Below are 19,776 nucleotides of genomic sequence, written 5' to 3' on the forward strand. Positions count from 1 at the left end.
ACCGTGTCAAGTGGTGGCCATGCAAGCAAGTTGCCCAAAGCAGCTTATGGGGCACTCACATGTGTGCACTCTCTGTCTCTGGCATCTAAATCCATAGCCTGGGCAAGCAAAGCCATGTTCAGAAGCACTTCGAAAGGGAAGAAGCTCATCATGGAATGAAAGCCTTTATCCAAGTCAAATGAAACTGTGCTATGAAGATGAGAAGAGCAGTTTCACTGGCAGTAGAACTCAACCATGCCAACCACCTACATTTCACCTCCATACGCACCTCAAAATCCTCCGGGCAGCTCCTTTTGCTGTTGTTGTTGTTGAGGTTCTCCCTATTGAGCCTGCTCTCCTCCTTGTGCGTGGACAAACGCCGCTTCCACTTCTCCATCGGGTGTTCCTCCCGCACACCATCCTCCCCAGGCTCCAGCACCATCCTGCCCTTCCTGGGGCTGAACTCCAGTTTCTTCTTCACCTCCTTCTCGGTGAAGCTGCTCAGCTCTGCCGGTGGCTCCGCAGTCTCGGGGCCCTTGGCTGTCTGGGGAGCTGCAGGAGGAGGCTGTCTCACCAGCGAGGCACCGTGCTCCCCGAGAGCATCCCGTTCCAGCTCTTCCACGGGGAAAAAGCCCTCCCTGTCCCCAGGGATCTTGTTCTCCAGCAGCGTGTCCGACAGGCGCTGGAAGCAGTAGCCAAAGCCCACGGGGACGGCGGGGACGGCGCGGTTGTCCAGGAACGCTGCCTGGGAAGCCCTGTCCAGCTCTGCCAGGCGGTTTTCCAGGTCGATGTCCAAGCTTTCCAGCAGGAAGCTGCCCGAGCCCGTGGTTCCATCTGTGTTCTGGGGGAGGTTGCTCTCCGCCTGCTGCTTCCACAGCTTGTTGTGGCGTTGCTTGCTGGGGGAAAGGACAAAGGCACAAGTCACTGCTGGTCAGCTGGGGGGTGCTCAGCTCCAGGAATGTTCACCCCTTCCACAGAATCACTGGATGTTTTAGGTTGGAAGAGACCTCCAAGATCATCCAGTCCAACCTTTGAGCAACACCGTAACCAACGACTAAACCATGTCCTTAAGGATGCCTTTTAAATGCCTCCAGGGATGGTGACTCCACCACTGTCCTGGGCACTCCCAATGCCTGACAACCCCCTCAGTGACAAAATACTTCCTAACATCAGCCTAAACCTCCCCTGGCACAGCTTCCATCCATTCCCTCTGCTCCTATCCCATCCCTCAGGAGCAGAGGCTGTTTCCCTCCTCACTCCAACCTCCCTTGAGGCAGCTGCAGGGAGCCACGAGGTCTCCTCTCACCTCCTCTTCTCCAGACTGAGCACCCCCAGCTCCTCAGCTCCTCACAGGATTTGTTTCCCAGGCTCTTCATGAGCTCTGGACACCTCCAGCACTTCTCTGTCCCTCTTATAGTGAGGTGTCCAGAGCTGAACACAGGACTCGAGATGCAGCCTCACCAGAGCTGAGCACAGAGGGACGATCACCTCCCAATCCCACCTCACCTCCCTTTCCACAACCTGGAACCAAAAGGCTGACCACTGGCTCCAACCACACAAAACCACCCTGAGCATCAGGGTTTCGTCACTCTCTGATCCAGGAGCCTCCCAGGAGTGCCCTGGATGGGAAGAGAACCTCGGGGCAGAGGGGCACAGAGCCCTCTGACAGAGCAGAACACTCTGCACCAACACCTCTGCACGTCTCCTGGCACAGCTCCTGCTGAACCAGAGGGAAACTTTCCCTCCAGCAGAGCAGAGGCCAAGCAGAGCCTCCAGAAACCCCTGTGAGATGCAGCAGTGGTCACAGAGCCCAGGGACTGGCACAGTCAGGGAGGGATTTGCCTCCAACATGGCCCCAGCTCAGTTCTGCCTCATAAAACCAGAACAATGTTCTGCTGCTGGGAAATCTGAGCGTGGTTCCCAAACACCCAGCAACCCTCACTGAATTAAACCGGAGGAGATCTAGAAGACAGCTGATTCCCATCCAGGGAGGCCTGGCCTGGAAAAGGTTTAGAAAAACCACCATGAGCCCAGGCTTCTGCAGCTGCCCTCTGAACGGGACCCTGCAGACCATGGCACCTCTCCCCGTGTCCCCGTTGTCCTCCATGACACCCAGAGGTGACCTCCAGCAAGCTCCATCCATCCACATCCATCCCTCCATCTGTCCACATCCATCCACCCATCCATCCATCCATCCACATCCATCCATGAATCCCCTGTCTCACCTGGCATCGCTGGGTGTCACACAGGTGTGCAAGACACCAGCAGAACCTCCTGCCTCACCAGCAACCCCCAGAGGCCCAGTTGTCCTCCATGACACCTGGACAGGTGACCTCCAGCGAGCTCCATCCATCCACATCCATCCATCCATCCACATCCATCCATGAATCCCGTCTCACCTGGCATCGTTGAGTGTAACACAGGTGTGCAAGACACCAGCAGAACCTCCTGCCTCACCACCAACCCCCAGAGGCCCAGTTGTCCTCCATGAAACCCAGAGAGGTGACCTCCATCCATCCACCCATCCATCCACATCCATCCCCCGCCTCACCTGGCATCCAGAATCCCTTCATATTCCAGGAGCTGCCTCATGAAGCCGGCGTTAGGCCTGGCAATGCTGCGTTTCTGCTTCACGTAGCTGTAGGCCTTCTCCAGGGACCACCCGAACTCCTTCATGGCGTAGGCGATGACGGTGGAGGCCGAGCGGCTGACACCCATCTTGCAGTGCACCAGGCACTTGGAGTGATTCTTCCTGCAGGAGGAGGAAACGGGGAAATAAATCTGGTAGTTCTGGTTAGGACACCTTTTGTTAACTTTTAGCAGAGCTGTGTCCCCCCCCTGAGCACCGTGTCCCCCTGAGGAACGTTTGGGGCCAAGCAGGCCATGAGAAGGATGGATCTGCAGGAAAGGTGGGGATGTTGCCACTTCAGAGAGCACCCTGGAGTCTCCTGCCTGTCCACCCGAGGTTTGGAGAGAGGGGCAAGCAGGAACAACCCGAGTGTGAGAGAGCTGGAGGGGTTCTGTCACCATCTCTTGTCTGCAGAGACAGCTGGGGCTGGTCACAAGAGTTGGAGTATTTCCAGAACTCCTTGAGAAGAGGAAATGTCCTCATTTCCTTTTGGAAGCAAAGCAAAATAATAACAATAATAAAAGGTATCATAGGCTGGGAAGAGGTTAAGGTCTGTACAGGAAGAGACAAGGTAGGGGGAAGCTCCAGGGACACAAACAGTGATGCCAAAGCTCTGTTTGCCTCCTCTGGTGGTGCTGGGGACCCAGGGTGGGCTCAGCTCCATCTGGGCTCAAGAGGTGTTGAGAAGCTGTGGTTCTGGTGTGCTACCCCAGCAGGGACCATCTCCCAGCCCACCTACTTGGCCTTGTTGATGAAGTTGTAGGCTTCGTTCCAGTGAGCCAGCAGGTCTGTTGTCTCCTCATCGTACACCCGGATGTTGTGGTAGGCAAACAAACCAGGGAAAAAGTTATCAATTTCCCTGGTCACGTTCAAAATGTAGTCAATGCTGTGGGGAACAAAAGGAAAAACCAAGCTGAAGTGTTATCAGAGGCAATGGGGACACCTTGTGAAGCCCATAAATAAACTGTAGTACCACCAAGGAGGGATGGATGATCCCTGAGCTCCCTTCCAACCTGACATTCCATGATACAAACTCTGAGACAACAGGAACTGTCAGGTTTTGTCTCCAGCCCCAATCCTGATCCCTTGGGACCGGTGGTGACACAGGTTCCATGTGCAGGACCTGCCTGCTCACCCATCCCTCACCACTGGCACATCCCATTCCGAGCAGCAGCACCTTGGGCACAGGAGGCAGAAGCTGATTTTATCCTGTGTAACCTCCCCAGAAACTCCTCACTGTGCCACGAAGTTTCTGCGGCACTGAAAGGAGAGAAACACGTGGGGTGCAAGTGATTTGTCTGGGAAACAGGAATCACAATTTTCAGCTGCAGGCTCAAGCTGCAAAACTCTCTTTTTCTCCTTTTTCTGACCAAAAGCATGAAGTGAGTCACATGGCATCTCAGGGATCCCTGCCAAATATTACAGCAGGGATTACAATGTACCCAGGGAGAACGAATGCCCACGTTGATTTATTACCTCCTATCACTCAGACAAATCAAGGACACAGGATATTTGGTTCAGAATTTGTCCAGCTTTGACTTTTTAGACACTCAGTACTTTCCCCATACATCAAAAGTATTAATGTGCTGCTTGGTTCTTTCCTTCAAAGATGTTCAGACATCTGCTCCCGAGGACTCCAAATTAAACATTTTCAGTCATGCTGTTGAGCAATGTTTTTCTCACATCAGGCTTGGTGGATGCCTTGGGCAAGCAGCAGAATATTTATCTACAAAATCCTCGCTCCTCCAAAAAGCACGAAGGGAAATCAAGCCAAGAAGTGGTGTGGTGATGAGAGTGTGGTAAAAGACAGCCCTGCAGCTGCCTGTCTGGGCAGGTAAGGTGGGGACTGCTCAGCCACAGGAAGTTCTGCTCCATTTAGGTAAAGGTTTTGGTTTTTTTGGTTTTTTCTCCTTAAACTTCGTGCTGTTCTTCTGCAGCCTGCAGGACTTCACACCTGACCCAAAAGGAACCTGTGGCCATCTCATGCTCAGCTGCTGCACACAGGAAAAGGGGTTCAGAGCTCAAAATGTACTCCCCAAAGGAGAAGTTTTGTCATCTCCACCCCACACGTGGTTGACAGAAAGGAGGGAAGGGTTTCTCGAGCCAGGTCCTGATGGTGAGTTACCAACATGGCTGGGAAGGGGCCCAAACCCATCCCCACAGCTTACAGATGTCATGGGGCATCTCAAGAGAGCTAAATGTAAATTAAAGGCTAAATGTAAATTAAAGGCACCATCCAGGGATGGTGCTTGGAAGGTGCAGTACTCACCCCGAGCCCTGCAGCTCCTCAAGGTTGGAGGCATTCCACTCCGACCCCTGCAACAGCCACAAAACAGAGGTCTCAAAGGAGCCCAAGACCACCCCTCTTCCCTAAGTCCTGCAATTCCCCAACCTCACCAAAATATGGGAAACAGGCTCTGAACCAGCAAGGTGGCAGCACTGCAGCTCAGCATGGAGATGCCCTGAAGGAGGGGACAAGGGACAAGGACTCCTCACCAGAGGAGATGGTTCTAGACCAAGCACATCCCAAATCACTCTGGATTGGTAACCCCAGAGATAAATAGTGCAGGGAAGGAAAATGAGCACATGTAGCATGACTGGGACCAGAATTGCATGAGAAATGAGGCAAAACCCCAAAGCTCTGAGGGTGGTTACACCTGGGAACCCCACCTGCAAAACAGGAAGCTGAAAAGGGGTTAAAAAACAGGTTTTGCCCTCAAACATGAGCACTTCCTCTCCCCAGAACAAAACAAAACAGGCTGAAGCATAAAGGGCACAACCCTGTTCATCTCAAGCCTTTGTTCAGATGGCAGAGCCCTGTTTTGCTTGGAGTACCATCTAGTGGCAAAAGCTGAGAGGAAACACACACACCCCCCATCCCCTGCTCTGCCCAAACTGGACCAGCCCAGATGGCACCATCTGCCCACAGCTCTGGCCACGCCAAAGAACTTCGTGGGCTCCGTGGAGAAGAACAGCACCAGAGTGCCCATCACCAAAGAGCAAAGGGCTGGCACAGCAGGGCAGTGGCCACAGCCAGCCCCTCTGCTTGGCTTAAAGGAAAAATCACTGCTAGAAATAGAAAATGAGCCTGCACAGAGAGAACTTGAGCTGTGCCATGGTATGCCCTGAAAGAGGAGCAACCTGCCAGGAAAGAACCATTACACCAAGTGCCAGAAACAAGAATGCAGCTACAAAAAAAAAAAAAAAAAAAAAAAAAAAAAAAGAAGAATTTCTCTACTGGAGGCTTCCCAGTGCTGGAGTCAGGTCTGCAGAGAGGGTGGGAGAGCAGGGCTGTGGTTCTTGCTCCATCAATCAGCCTTGACACAAAATTCAGCTTCCCCAGAGCCCCAAGACTTCTCAGCTCACTCCCACTGAGCCTCCTGCTGCTCCACAGCTCCTAACACAGCAACTTACCAGATATAAATGATCAAAAATCAGAGAAGGCTTGTCCATCTGACCCAGAATAAGCAGCATTTCATTGTCTATAAATTCTTTGAATTCCTTCAAGTTGCAGTTCATGTGCTTCTCCAGCTCGTTTCGTATCTGCAGGGAGGAAAACAAAAGATGCCACCTAGAATCACAACTCCTCAACAGAAGCATTTGCTGGCACTCCTCTGCAGGACACTTTTTCTGTACTTCATTAAAAACAGCAAGAGGGATTGATCTGTTGGAGACCAGGAATTTCTCCATGTGGGCTCTCTCCAAGTATCTTAGCCCCCAAACTGAAGATCTGTAAACAAAGCTGCAGATAACACCTCAGCACAAAAAAATGGATTTGGGGTAACTGCTGCTTAAAAATAATTCCAGAGGAAAGAACAAATATAAGACCTTGCAGAGCAGCTAACAAAACAAAAAATGAAATACAGGAGAAGCAAGGAGTGAGCAAAGGCAGCAGTGATGGGGAAGGGAGAGGTTTCCAGTACTTTCCCTTTTTAAAATGCTCTGGCACAGCCTTTGTGCTGCACCTCAGCTTCAGGAAGGTGCAGTGCAAAGCAGCACAACAAAAAAAAAACAGGGGAAGCAAAATCAAAGCATCCCAACTGCAGGGAAGGGTGAAGAATATGTGGATGGACAGAGGAGGTCTCAGCTTACACCTACAAGTTGTAGCACTGCTGTTACACAGGAGCCCACCTGAAGGGTGAAGCTTTAGGAGGGGGAGCCCTGGAGGTTAACAGCCTCTCTCAAATAAAAAAAAACCAAAACAAACACGACAACAAAACAACCCCAAAAGAACCATTTCCATTTGTTCTGAATATGCCTGCACTGCAGCTGAATGTATTTACATCAGCTTCTGGGATGGATCCAACTTAGCATCAGCTAACTATGGGTTTCCCACCCATCAAAACGTTGCCTGCAAGCCCCTCTGACACTTCTTCAGGAACAAAGAAAATAAAAACAATAAAGCCTAGGTCAGGACACTCATCAAACACCTCTGTGAGGCCTCAAGCCACCAACTGCACCTTCTGAGGGTGCTGCCTGTGCCTCTGCAGCCACCAGCACCAAGGCTGCAAACTGATTGCTTGGACAAACCCACAGCAAACTGTAATGCAGGTGTCACCTCTGCTGCCACTGCCTGGGCACAGAACAGGCACTTTGCATGTGACAGTCACATCCCTGTCACTAAGGTTTTGGGAAATGCACTCTGGGGTGGGTATTACCCTGATTTTCCTGCTGGGGAAACACAGCAAAGCCAAGGAGCAGAGACTTGACAGAACAGCTGGAAAAACACACTGCAAAGCCAGTGACATCCAAGAGCAAATGATTTTCTCCCCCAGTGCAGCACCCTCTGGAAATGCAGTGTAGCAGGAAGAAGCAAGACAGCAGGAATTTTTCTCTTTACCTCCTTAGAAGTCACATTTTCCAGGTCTTTGCTCATCATGATGCTCCGGAGTTTGGCTTTAATGAGCCGCTCAGTGCGTTCCCTTTCAGTTGGCCTGGCAAGGGAAAGGAGAAGATGTCTCCAAGCTGGCAGTGAACTCCTCCTGTACAGAGGGGTGGTGGGGAACACTGGGCTTTAAAGCAATTTTTAGGAGAATAATGAAAAAAAAAAAACAAAAAAGCAACCAAACAACAAACCCAACAGCTGAAGACATTTACGAAAAGAAAGGAAATGAACCACCGGAGGAACAAAAGGGAAAAGGGGAGATTCCTCTGGTGAGCCAAGCCAATTTTTCCTAATAAAATTCAGCACTGACTTGTCAACAAAGAGGGCTGGGGAGTCGGGGCGGGTGGACTCCAGGTCCTGCATTGCATTCCACTCATTGATGCAGCTCTGGTCTGAGCTGATGCAGCTCTCGTAGTAGGTGGCCCAGACCAAGGCCATCCCCCCAGGGAAGTAGTTGTACCTTCTTGCAACTTCACAGGCTTTATGGAGGATCTGTAAAGCAGACCTGCAAGTTTGGGGAAGAAAATTGGGGCAGATGTGAGCAGCAGGAACAGGCAGAGCAGGAGCTGAAAGATTTTCACAAAGAAAAAGGGATTTCAGCGTTTTTTGTCGCTGTTTGTTTTCTGAGCTCCAGATTTGTTGTATGAGAGTTCAAAGAGGGCACAAACTGCACCTTGGAGGCCCTTTTCAAGAGCTGGCTGATGGCAGAGGCTGAAATCTTCTCCTGATTAACATGCAAGCACAAGGCACAAGTCACTCTGGGATCTGATCATTAGCTAACTCCTAAAGCCAGACCAAAGGAAAATAAAGAACATGGACAATTTTCAAACCACCTTCAGCAAGGAGTCAAAAGCCTATTTACCAGCATTCTTGGCCCCTGACATGCTCCAGGGACAAGGCCCAGATTGGGTCATTTGTTTTTGCAAATTCTAGCATTACTTTTTCCTTCCTCCCTTCTTTTTTTTTTTTTCCCTTTTTTTTAAGGCTCTGCTCAGAAGATGTCATCGTGCTGAAGGCATTAACCACATCTCAGGCTGCCAACAGGAGGGGCTGTGTGAAAAAAACGACAAGACCAAGAGTTCCATTTGATCCTCTACCAAATCATCCCCAGCACAACATCCTTCTCCACATCTGTATCTTCTCCCTGTCAGATGGTGCAAGGACAAGGATGTCTCAAGGCTCCAAGAGGAGCCAACAAACTGCCCAAAAGAGATGGATTTGTTCTACACGGGGCTGGGCAGCAGCCTCTTCAAAAGAGGAATTTGCTGGCACAGCTCCTGCTGATTCAGCCACCTCTGCTTCAGTGTTTTGGAATCCCTGCACATGGGAGGGGTGACAGGAGCTGAAAGGTGAACAGGCACCCAGGGCAGCACAGAAAGTTTTGGAGCAGGAACCCCAGCAACGAGGCAGAACACAGGGAATGCCACCAGGATGGTCCCCAGGCTCCTCCTTCAGCCAGTTAGAAAAACATGGGGAGAGAAGAAAGACTGGGTTTGCAGCCTGATGAATTCCAAGTTGTTTTTTAGTGTTTATTCCTCTCTGAACAGAGGTAGAAGGTTTTCAGACCAGAAACCATTCTCTGGTTCTGGTTCTGGAGCAGATTTCTCATGGTACTGCTGCCTGCTGACACAGGAGAGCAGCAGCTCTGCTGCACTTCACTAAATACCCATCATGGAGAATGCTGAAATGCAGTTTATTTATTTGCCTTTTAATTTATGCCCAGAAATGACAGCCCCTCTCTAGGCACAGCCCATTCACACACGTACCACATGGCCTGCACTGACACTGGCTTGAAGATGTGCATCCTGCCAGCTGTGCTCACACTGAAGCCTCTACAGGGGAAAAAAAGAAAAAAAAAAAGAGAAAAACCCAGTCAGAAACTGCTCTTCTCTGCATCAGGAGCTGCACTCTACAAACAGCCACCACAAGGCAGCTCTAGGGGCACTCCCAGTCAAAAAGAATCAGGGGTAAGAATTTGTAGCACTGATTTTCCACCATCCTGGCAAAGAGGAATGGCCACCAGACCCCCTCCTGCCACTGACTGCTCCACCCCTGGAGGATTTCAGGGAACACTCAGTGCCCATCAGAGGTCCCACCCAGCAGTCTGAGGGCAGCAAGAGGACAACTCACTGTCTGAGCAGGAGGGCTGCAGCCACAAAGCCAAAACTGGGACTTGGTTTGCAAGGTGACAGAGAATTTCTCCTAGTGCAGCCCCCAAGTAGGGAAGAATATTGACATTTATCCTTTTAATGTGGTTTCTTACCCATCACCATCAAGATGGATTTTAGTATCACTCCACAGCCGAAGAACCATCCCAATAGTGCAGCTTTTACTGGAAGAGAGATTGTAGCAGAGGATGTTAAATATAGGCCACAACTCAGTCATGCCAGCAGCCTAAATTATTAATACTCTTTAATTTTTAAAACCCTCAAGGCTTGCTCTAGTGATTCCTAGCAATATCTCAGGCCATCAAATGGACACACAAGACCAGCAGCTAAAGCTCTGCTCTGGCATCATTTGCTGCCTGCTCCACAGGGCTGGAGAAATATTCCAGAAAGCAAGAGTCAAAACTCCCAACTCCTCCAGAATTTCTTCAGTAAGCAGCCCAGGATTTGCCCCATCAGCTCTCCCTCTGGAAGCACAGGACAGAGGAGCAGATGGCAGGGATCTGGCTGCAGAGGTTGAGCTGCCTAAAAGTGAAGCAAAGCCCAGGAGGTGGCAGAGCTGCTGCCTCCCCTTCCCAAAGGGGACCCAAGGGGCCTCTCCAAGGCTTGGGTGTTCCATTTGCACTTCACCACTCCAGCTGGGGGCAAAGACAAAAGCAGATTTTTTATGAGTTTACCTAACCCAAAAGAACACTTTCATCTCAGAGGTGCAATCTGGCAAGGGAACTGCACTGGGGGGCAGCAACTTTCAGCTGGTAAGTAATTAAGCTACTGTGATGTTGGAAGCTTTAAAGGGGATTGGGATGCATAGAGCAGCAGCCAGCGAGCACAGAATGCAGGTTTGGTTTTGTTCTTTTCCTTGCTTTTTTCTCAAAAGACTTCAGCTGCTTTCCACAACAGATCAAAGGCTCTGACAAGCCAGTTTGAACACACATGTGGCCAATGTGCACGTTAGAGCCTTGCAAGAAAAAAAATGGTTTTTATTAAACACATGTAGAAGGAATAAAATGCAGAAAAGTGCCTCAGTGGTCAAACTGCCAGCAGCCAGAGCACTTCCAGCTCAGCAGTGACATTCCAACCCCAGCACAGAGCCAGGGAGCCACTCCATGGAGTCACTGATGCCAACTGACTTCTTCAGGCATTAGACTTACCCTTAACTTCACAAAAACTTTGGCTTTCAGGGGTAAGACAGCAAGAGAAAGAGCAGCTAAGCATAGAGCTAGGGTGGATTTGTCCTGACTCTTGCACCTTTCCTCTTGCACAGGATTGGAAGGCTGTTTGAGATGTGAAGCTGACACAGCAAACCTTGTGGAGTGTCCCAGAAGGAGATGCTCCATTAGGAATTAGGATTTCCTCCTGAACCCCACCAGCAGTAATTGAACAGCAGATAAAAGAGGCAGCATCAAAGCCAAGGACAATAATCTCATTAGGAGGGCACTGCTTGGAGTTTCCCTCCAGGTCTCACTGCAGTGCAAAAGCTTCCCCCTTTCACTTACAGTGATGGAAACAACCACAAAAAGCAAACACAGCTCACACTGGCTGCAGCAGCACAGCTCAACCATCAGAGAACAGAGACAACAGGCTGGGAGCTCTGACTTCTAACTCCAGCTCTGCCAAACCAGCCCTGTCTCCCTGAGCCAAGAGCTTTTCTGCCTTGGTTTGCTCACTGAGAGCTGGAATTATGTGAGAGGGTCTGCGATAACAAAATATTTTATTTGCCTTTCCAAATATTATGTGCTCTTATCAGTTAGACAAAAGCAACAGCTCATTACTGACACATTTGTTTGTTGGTTTTGGAGGTACTTTCCTAGGGTTGGCTTTTTTATGTTATGAGGCAACTCAGCTACCCCCCTAAGCCCAGCTCCATTGCTTCACCCCATCCCCAGACTTCAACTCTGGCAGACAGCATAAATTCCAGTTTGTGCAAGAGCATTTCAGAGTGAGCAGAACGGCCACAGGTGAGGTGGACGCCACAGCCCTACATGGGAACACCCTCCCCACAACTGCCCGAGGATTCCAAAAGCTTTCTGGGGCAAAAATTAAATAAATAACTCATCCTCTCTGTGCAAAAAAACCTCCACGCATCCTTCCTCTTGCTCGGATTCGCAGCTACCTGTCTGCTTGGGGACAGCCTGGTGCTGCCAGGCTCCCCAGGGAGCCCAGCCTGCCTGCTCTGCCTGCTTCCCCAGCCCAGCCTTGCCCCAGACATACCTTTCCTTGCTGGAGAAATCCACCCCCAGCAGGATGTTCTCCTCTGTGTCCTGCCTCCCACTGCTGTACACAACCACCATGTACCGCACCCGCTCTGTCCACACGCTCTCCAAACGTACAGCCTGCAAAAAGGTCATCAGCCTCTGAAAAACAGTCCTTTTGGGGTGCTTACTGCTGCCCAAGATCCTTTTTTTAAGGTGTAATTGCACCCCAAAGCTTTGTTCAGCTGCAGTGTTTGACACGGGGAGGGATGGAGGCCCAGAAGGAGCTGGGACCAGTTTCCAGCTTGACCTGGTAATGGGTGAGGAGAAGAGCCCTGAGCACCTCTCCCAGGTCAGAGAAACACTAGGAAATCCAACTGGAAGATTCATTCTAGAGAGGTTCAGCTAAAAGGGTGGTGAAGATACTGATCGTGCAGTGATCTGGTGACAGAGGCAGGCTCAGAGGATTCTGTCCCCCAAAAGTCACCACTGTCACCACTCTGACATGTGGCAGGGGGACACTGGAGGGGACAACTGAGACTTCTCTGCAGTGACTTCTATAGGCTCTGCAGAGCTCTTGAAAAGAAAGCCCAGCCCCCTTTGGATGCAGTTTCAAGACTGATTTAATGCCCACTGGCATCAGCATCCTCTTCTCCTGGATTAGTGTTTGTCAAGTGAAAATTAAACTTAATAAAAATAAATAAATACCCTCAGGCAGCTCAGTTTTCTGACCCACCTCATTACCTGGGTGTAAGGACCAGGGCAGAAATGGGCAGGAAAAGGTGGGAGGGCTGGCAACCAGCACAGAGTTAAGCTGGCTCTGAAACCTTGGATTTGCCAGTGCTTTTTGTGAACCTCCCCTGGCCTGGCTCAGATCCTTCCACCTGAAAGGAGAGGAGGAAAAGGGATCTTTGCTCACCAGTTTGATCCTGTCCTCACAACGAAGGAGGTTGATCATCACCTGGAGGTGCTGGGGCAAATCACCTGCAGGGAGAGAAGCAGAAAGGGTCCCTCATTTACAGCTCCAACAGCCAGCAGAGTCCTGACCTTTAATGAAACTGGATGTTTCTAAGTAAAAAAAAAAAAACAAAACAAAACAAAAAACTATGTACAGGAGGCCAATTAACTTTGTAATCCCAGAGATTACTCCCAGAAGGGAGCTGCTTGGGTGAGCACTACCTGGCTGGGTGACAACTTGACCATATGCTATTTGGAAGCCACCAAATACATGGAAATCAACTGTGTCTGAGTGGCACAAAAGGTGACACTTTCCTGTCACAGCTTCTCTGAGAAGAAGCCAGATGATCTTAAAGGTCCCTTCCAAGCCTGAAAATTCTATGATTCTAAAGATACAGGCACTGAGGGGAGGGGAGGAGGGGGCAGGAGGAACAATTCTAGTTGGGAAAAAAAAAAAAGGACAAAAGAAAAAAGAAAAACTGTGAAACAGACCCATAACTGTGGGGTCAGCCCCACAGGCTTAAGGGGGGGGTGTATCTGAGCAGAGGAAGGGCTGTAGGAACAGACTGCTTTGGGTGATGGATCCTTTGAAGGTAGATTTCTATCTGGGGAGAGCAAGCAAAAGGAACAAGGAATCTACCAGAAAACAAACCAAATTCCCATCTATTGACTTGGTAATGCACTCCTAACTTTCCATACCAGATAAAATTCCTTCTGTAGGATGCTTGCTGACAATTAAAGAAACCCAAAGCCAAGCTTGGCATTCAAACCCCCTCTTTGTGCCTGGAGTGTTTACCAAGCAGCAGACACACAGAACCACACTGTGCCTTGCCCACGTGCTCCTGCTCTCAAAATGCCCTGATGAGCTTATTTCTTCCTTCCCAGGGATCACTTATTCCAGTACTGTCAGAGACAGAAGCCAGGAAAACCCTGGGAAAGTGGAATCCACCTGCCTCACCTCCCTGTCTGCTCATCAGTCCTGCTGGATGTTCACTCCCTGCCATTTCTTCCAACCAGTTTGAGACACTGGGTAGGACTGGGGGAGGGGGGAGAGTCTGATCTGAAACCATCATAAACTCTTATGGGTCAGAATGTGATGAGTCACCTGAAAAAGGGGATTTTCCTGAATCCAGGAAAGGGGACATGAGGAATGTGTGTCTACCCAGAGACCCAAATCTTGTAAAAATGTTCCTTGCTTTTACCAGCAACAAAAAAACCAGCTTTTTTTTTTTTTGTTCCTTTTACCAGGAACAAAAGAAGCAAGAGGTGGTTTCAGAAGAACACCTGGTGTCAGCTGGCACCCAAAATCCCAAGATCCAGCTTACTGGAGGCTGGGAGAGCACCTGGAAAACTGTCCCTGAATCAGGATATCAGTCACTCCAGAAGAGGTGCTGGAGCCCTGGGGCTCAGCCCATCCAATTTTCCCCCCCACAGGCCAAAGGGGAAGGCAAGGACAAATCTCTGGGAAGCAGAAGTGACATTTTTTCCTCTGTGGCTGGGGACACACATTGAGCACAGACCCCTGGGCTCAGCAGGCTGCCTGGCCTGAAGAATGTCTGCAGAGAATGGAGTCCTAGCCCAGTCACAGTTCTGAGATAATGACAAAAATTTAACCAAAACCTCAGTCCTCTGAGGGTCCCATTCAAACCCAGTGGGCTGGAAACTCGGTTGGAACTCAGCAGGTTGTAAAACAAGACACTAATGACAATTAGAGGGGTCACCCACCCTCCCACGTGTGTGATGAGCAAAGGGGGAAAAAAAGGATCTCAGGAGGGGATTGAATCCACTACCTGCATGTTTGTGAGGATGCTGGAGACTTCTCTGGCCCTGGGAGCTGTTTCCTTGCTGTAAGAAAAGGGCTGCACCCTTCACCATGAAAAAGCTCTCGCTCAGGCTGGAAAACAAATGACAGAGGAAGTCAGCTGAAAGGGAATGATCAGCAAAAACACATGTTCAGGTCTATATGCCTGGGGAAGGGCTTCCCCTGACTAAAGCAGAGCAGGGTTTTGCCCTGAGAAGCTGTTCCCACAGTCTGCTCCTGCCACTGGCACGGCACGGCTCCAGGATTATTCATGGATTATTCATGTGTCATTTTCCACCAGCATTTTATGACTTGGCCATTGCAGGAGATACTTGCCTGAGCTGTCATGGGTTGAAATGACTTTATCGTTTGATTATCAAATTCTGCAACTTAAAAACAGCAGAGGGTAGGATTTTTTTTTTTTTTTTTTTTTTTTACAGGCTTAGACCTGTAAAGTGGCTGAAGATCGGGTTCCGAGTCAATCAGTTCCTATTAATTTCAGTTCCTGAGACTCTGGAATGCAAAAACAAGAACATGCACCCATAAACTGTCTGTAGATTTAAAGAGGAAGGGAGGGCAGATGAAACCTGCACATCACAAGAGAAAGGAAACTGCCCTGAAACCTCAGGGGAAAACACAAGTGACACAATAGCAAAGATCTCGCTTTGCCCTGGCTGCAAACAGCCCTGCTGGGAAATAATAATGATAAGAAGGCAGGACACAGTATGGGCAGATGCAGAGTGTTATTTCCACAGAGTTAAACACCCCAGAGGCCTCAGAAGTAACTAAAGAGAAGGCTGAACAAAAGCAGTAGTCACAGAGAGCCCCAGCACCAGCCTAATGACAGAGTCCCATGATGAACTCCCCAGCAGAGCAGAACCAGGCTGGGATGTGAGTGCTGAAGTTCCCATTTCCCAAAAGGCTGCAAAATCACCATCTCCTCAGCTACCTTTTAGCTGCCACAGCAATTGCTTACACACTGCATTCCCTCCACCACTCCAAACATCACAAGAGACATTCCTTGTCCCAAAGCCCAGCTCGCTGCCGCCCTACACTTCCACACATAGATCATCATTAATTACTCTCTGCCATCCACTAAATAGAGAATCTCCATTAGGAGACTGCTGCATGGGAGTTACTCATGCTATGGAAAGAGATCCCACAGGATTCACTACTCCCAGCACTCACCTCTTCTGCACTTTATGTGGGGTCTTTGCCTTTGGGCAGCAGTGAACCCGAATGCTCCGTTCTGCCTCTGTCTTTTTGTGAAGCCAGACATCAGTTTCACAGCTTTGCAGCTTTTGATGCAAGCTCAGGTCCTCCCTTCTCTGAGAACACAGCCAGGAAAAGCTTTCTGACTTTTCAACTGAATCTTCCCGGTGCAAATTTCCCAGAAAGAATCTGGATCAGGTTGAAATTTGTGGTTTCAGCTGCTTTTAGAAAGCGAACTAAAATTTCCTCCTAAGTTCCAGGCTCCACGAGTCATATATCAGATCAATAAAAAGCCAGCAGGCCAACTGCACTCTAATTAAAACAAGATTGTCTCCATTTACACTCCCACAGTATTCCAGCACTCACCACTCACTTCTCTAGCAAGCTGGGTCTGAACAGGAGCTGGGGGTCCCAAACGCTGGCTCCTGGGGAGAGTTTCTGCAAATGGGAATTTGGTTCATTCCAGAAGAGAGCCAGGAAGAGTCTGGCTTCCTTCACACACCAGATCCCACAGGAAAACATTCAGAAAAAGGCCAGAAGTTACACAAAAGCCCTGACCCCAGCAGGCTGGATGGGACATCCAGCTATAGGCACAGCAGCCCCGTGCACACCCAGCTGGGTTTTTCAGCAAGAGGAAGGGAAGGGGTGGATAATGCACCAGGAAATAATACACAGTGCTCCTCTCCTGATAATTTGGGGAAATATGTCTTCAGGAAAGTCATATTTATCCCTAATGAAGCCCTGATTGGGATTCGTACAGCAGGAAAAACCTTGGAAGAGGCAGAGCCCCTTCCCACAGGCATTGGTAACTCTGCTCTGAAGGTTCCTCTCACCTGAGATTCCCCTGCCCTGCAGTCAGGAAATCTTCCACAATAAAGCAGAATATTCCCAGCTGCAGGAGCAGAAAGCAACTGCAGGAAAAGGACAACCCACACAGCAAAGTTTTTGTCACTGTGTATTCATTTGCTTAGAAACGAACCCAAAAGCCAAAGAACCTGTCGAGAGCAAGATTTCTGTTTTAATTTAAATGTTTGTTTCCTGACTTGGGCACTGACCTCAGGAAGTGCAGCCAGTCATGCCCCAGCCTGCCCATCCCTCCCCAGTTCCCCCAGTAGCTCCCATTTCCATACACCCCACAGAGAGCCCTGCAGAGGGAAGGCACCCCAGCACCCCTCTGCAAAACCCTTAACACCCAGCCCCAGCACCCAGCACCCCCCCTGATCTCCAGGAACACTCTTTGCTCTCCATCACTCCTCCAGCTGCTCCCAAAGCCAGAATAACAAAAGTAAAAAGTGAGAAAAAGCCAAGGCACAATATTCCACCCCCGTTTTTAAAAACCCTCTTAAATCCTGCAGCTCCAGCAAATAGCTAAAACTCCAGTCTTTTTCCAAAAAAAAAAAAATCTCCTAAAGAACAGCAAAATCCCATCATGAAAGAACATCCCCAACTTTTGACCCTCAGCAGCAGTGATAAATTCCCTGTAAGCAGCATAAAAACAAGTGGCTTATACATACTAATTTGGACGGGTTTTCTTTGAACAGCAGAAGCATTGTGCTGGCCCAAGAGTCAGACAGAAGTCAGTAAATTCAAAAAGATTCATAACTAGCCATAAAGCTCACATCCTTTTGCTTCTAAAGCCATCAAAAGGCAAAAGGAAAAGAAAAGAAGGAAAAGGTTGAGCGTTTATTCCGTGCGGAGCAGGGGACTCGCGGCTCTGCTGCTGCTGCTGCCCAGGAACTGGATGACTTTTACAGAACACTGTGTCTTCCACTGATATCCTGCCTTGAAAAAGCACTTGTCCCAACATATCCTGATGAAAGAGCCATTCAGGAGGGGGGGAACCAGCTGAGGCTCAGCTAAGCATTTCCCTCCTCCAGACTTGTTTGTTTGTTTGCTTCCCCCCCGCATGCTCCAGCAGCAACCACCCAGCCCACAAAGTCCCTGTTCCCTGGGACAGGACTGGGGAAAAAGCATCCTCTCACCCACTGCCACTTGGTTTCTGTACCATTCACACACTGCACACCACCCCTGTAACACAGATCTGAGCCAGGTCCCCTTCCAATGACCACGCAGCCACCCCAGGGTTGATTTTCAGGGTGACTCGTGAGTTACTGAGCTCCTGCAGACAAGAAAGTCTTTCATTTGGCTTGGTATTTATTTCTTTGTGGCTGGCTAGACCCAAATTCACTGAAGACTTGCTTCTTACAACCCCCCTGACTAACTCCTTCTCCAGGCATATTCCCTAACACCACGCTTGTGTTTCACCAGTACCACCAGCACAACCAGAGGGAGAAGCAGCTCTCTGTTCCCTGTTTGCCCAACCTGTGGGCATGGCCAACAGAAACCACCCATTCCCTGGATGCCCTTCCAAGAATCCTGACCAGCATGGCTACTTTACAGGAGTCCCTTCAAACCCAGAGCCCAGGAGTTCTGCCACAGCCCCAGGACCCTGGTGCTCCAGAACCACTGCACACCAGCCCTCCTTCCACCCCAGAACCTCAGCTTATCCAACTAGAGAGAGGCATCAACCCTCTACAGGAGGTCAAAACCCAGGCTGAAAAGCACCTGGAAAATGCCAAAGGTGTCAGCAGGAAGATTCAGACTTGGTAAAGCCCTGCTGCACCCCAAGGGATGGCAAGGAGAGGGTGGAAAGTGAGCTTCAGAGTCTCTTGCTTCCCTGTCCCTTGCTCCATTTGTTGGCTCCACACTGCTCAACTTGCAAAGGAAATATTTCTTCCCCTTTGGGAAAGCTCCAGAAGAGCGTGGCTGCAAGACACATCAATTACATCAAGAGTTGCTGCAGAACACAATAGGCACTGCCTGTGGATGGTTATGAAATGCTGCCCCTTGGGTCAGCAAATGCCAGCAAGCAATCTGTTTAAAAACACTGGGTTTGGGAACAAGAGGCAGAGCTGGACAGACAGACAGAGCAAGATGGAAGCCAGTCCCACAACCACCTCCCCTTGCTTTGCACTGCAGCTCAGGCAGAAAAAACCCTGTAAGCCTCAGGCACCCCAGTCCCTGCTTTAATGGGAACTCTCAGAGAAGATGCAGTCACCTTGCAGGACATGAGGAAACCCTCTATTAATGTATGAGCTACAGAACTCATCTCAAAATAACCATACAGAGAAGTTAGAGAGAAAACTCCTTTCCCTGGGAAGGCACAGCCAGGCCTGAGGCTGATTCAGCACTCTCTTGCTAGACTAAAAATTCAGAAAACAGTGCCCAGCTGGGAGAGGCAGAACACAGCACCCCCAGGATGGGTGCCCAGAGAGGTGGGAGATGCCCCATCCCTGGGAAGGTTCCAGGTCAGGTTGGATGGGGCTCCAACATCATCCCCTTGGAGATGTCCCTGCTCCCTGCAAGGGGTTGGACCATGGGACCTTTAAAGGTCTCTTCCAACCAAAACCCTGCTCTGATGTCCTTTCCTTTTCCTGATCCTATTTAATATTCCACCTTGAGCCACTCCCCCATTGCTGCCCTGCCACCTCTGCTCAGATGCAGAGCTCCACATTCCAGAAAAGCTCTGCAATGAAACCTCAACCAGGCACGGGGGCTCCATCCTGTTCTCCAGGCACTAAATCTCTGTCAAATTAAGTTTCTTAATTTCCCCCTCATTAAGGGAACAAAACACACACGTGGTGCAGGGGCAGAGAAGGTCACCTGCCCATCAGGTCTGAGTTGGAGCACTCGAGGGACAGACATGGCCTCTGGGCTCATCTGGCAGCAGCCTGCAGTGCTGGGGCATGGCCATCCCCTTATCCCCATCATCCCCCCCATCCCCATCATCCCCCCCACCCCCTCATCCCCTCCATCCCCTCATCCCCACCATCCCTATATCCCCCCCATCCCCTTAATCCCCACCATCCTTCAGACCAGGCACCTTGTCCTGTCCTCCCTACTACATGGATTGTGGTGCTGAAAACTCTCTGGTGCACCTCAGGAGGAGACAGATA

General features: G+C 49.9%; 1 protein-coding gene across 9 annotated transcripts in view; it reads right to left on the bottom strand.

Moving 5' to 3' along the window:
* Positions 1-19,776, bottom strand: part of SSH1 (slingshot protein phosphatase 1) — a 35,306-nt gene that overhangs the window by 4,971 nt on the left and 10,559 nt on the right. Inside the window, exons 1-14 of one of the 9 annotated variants that reach the window (XM_071763743.1) lie at positions 17,335-17,434; positions 15,797-16,258; positions 14,598-15,121; positions 12,770-12,834; positions 11,870-11,991; positions 9,757-9,825; positions 9,260-9,325; positions 7,804-7,998; positions 7,449-7,542; positions 6,023-6,151; positions 4,878-4,924; positions 3,348-3,494; positions 2,531-2,731; positions 269-875 (exon numbers count right to left, since the gene is read on the bottom strand). In XM_071763743.1, the coding sequence (XP_071619844.1) occupies positions 269-875; positions 2,531-2,731; positions 3,348-3,494; positions 4,878-4,924; positions 6,023-6,151; positions 7,449-7,542; positions 7,804-7,998; positions 9,260-9,325; positions 9,757-9,825; positions 11,870-11,991; positions 12,770-12,834; positions 14,598-14,682 (1,827 nt within the window). In that variant the 5' untranslated portion in view covers positions 14,683-15,121; positions 15,797-16,258; positions 17,335-17,434. Of the gene's footprint in view, positions 1-2; positions 190-268; positions 876-2,530; positions 2,732-3,347; positions 3,495-4,877; positions 4,925-6,022; positions 6,152-7,448; positions 7,543-7,803; positions 7,999-9,259; positions 9,326-9,756; positions 9,826-11,869; positions 11,992-12,769; positions 12,835-14,597; positions 15,122-15,796; positions 16,973-17,334; positions 18,473-19,776 lie in introns of those variants that run through there. The other 8 variants (XM_071763742.1, XR_011729791.1, XM_071763744.1 and 5 more) reach the window with 8 other exon arrangements.

This window comes from Heliangelus exortis, chromosome 19, assembly GCF_036169615.1.
Source record: "Heliangelus exortis chromosome 19, bHelExo1.hap1, whole genome shotgun sequence".
NCBI classification, from domain to species: Eukaryota; Metazoa; Chordata; class Aves; order Apodiformes; family Trochilidae; genus Heliangelus; species Heliangelus exortis.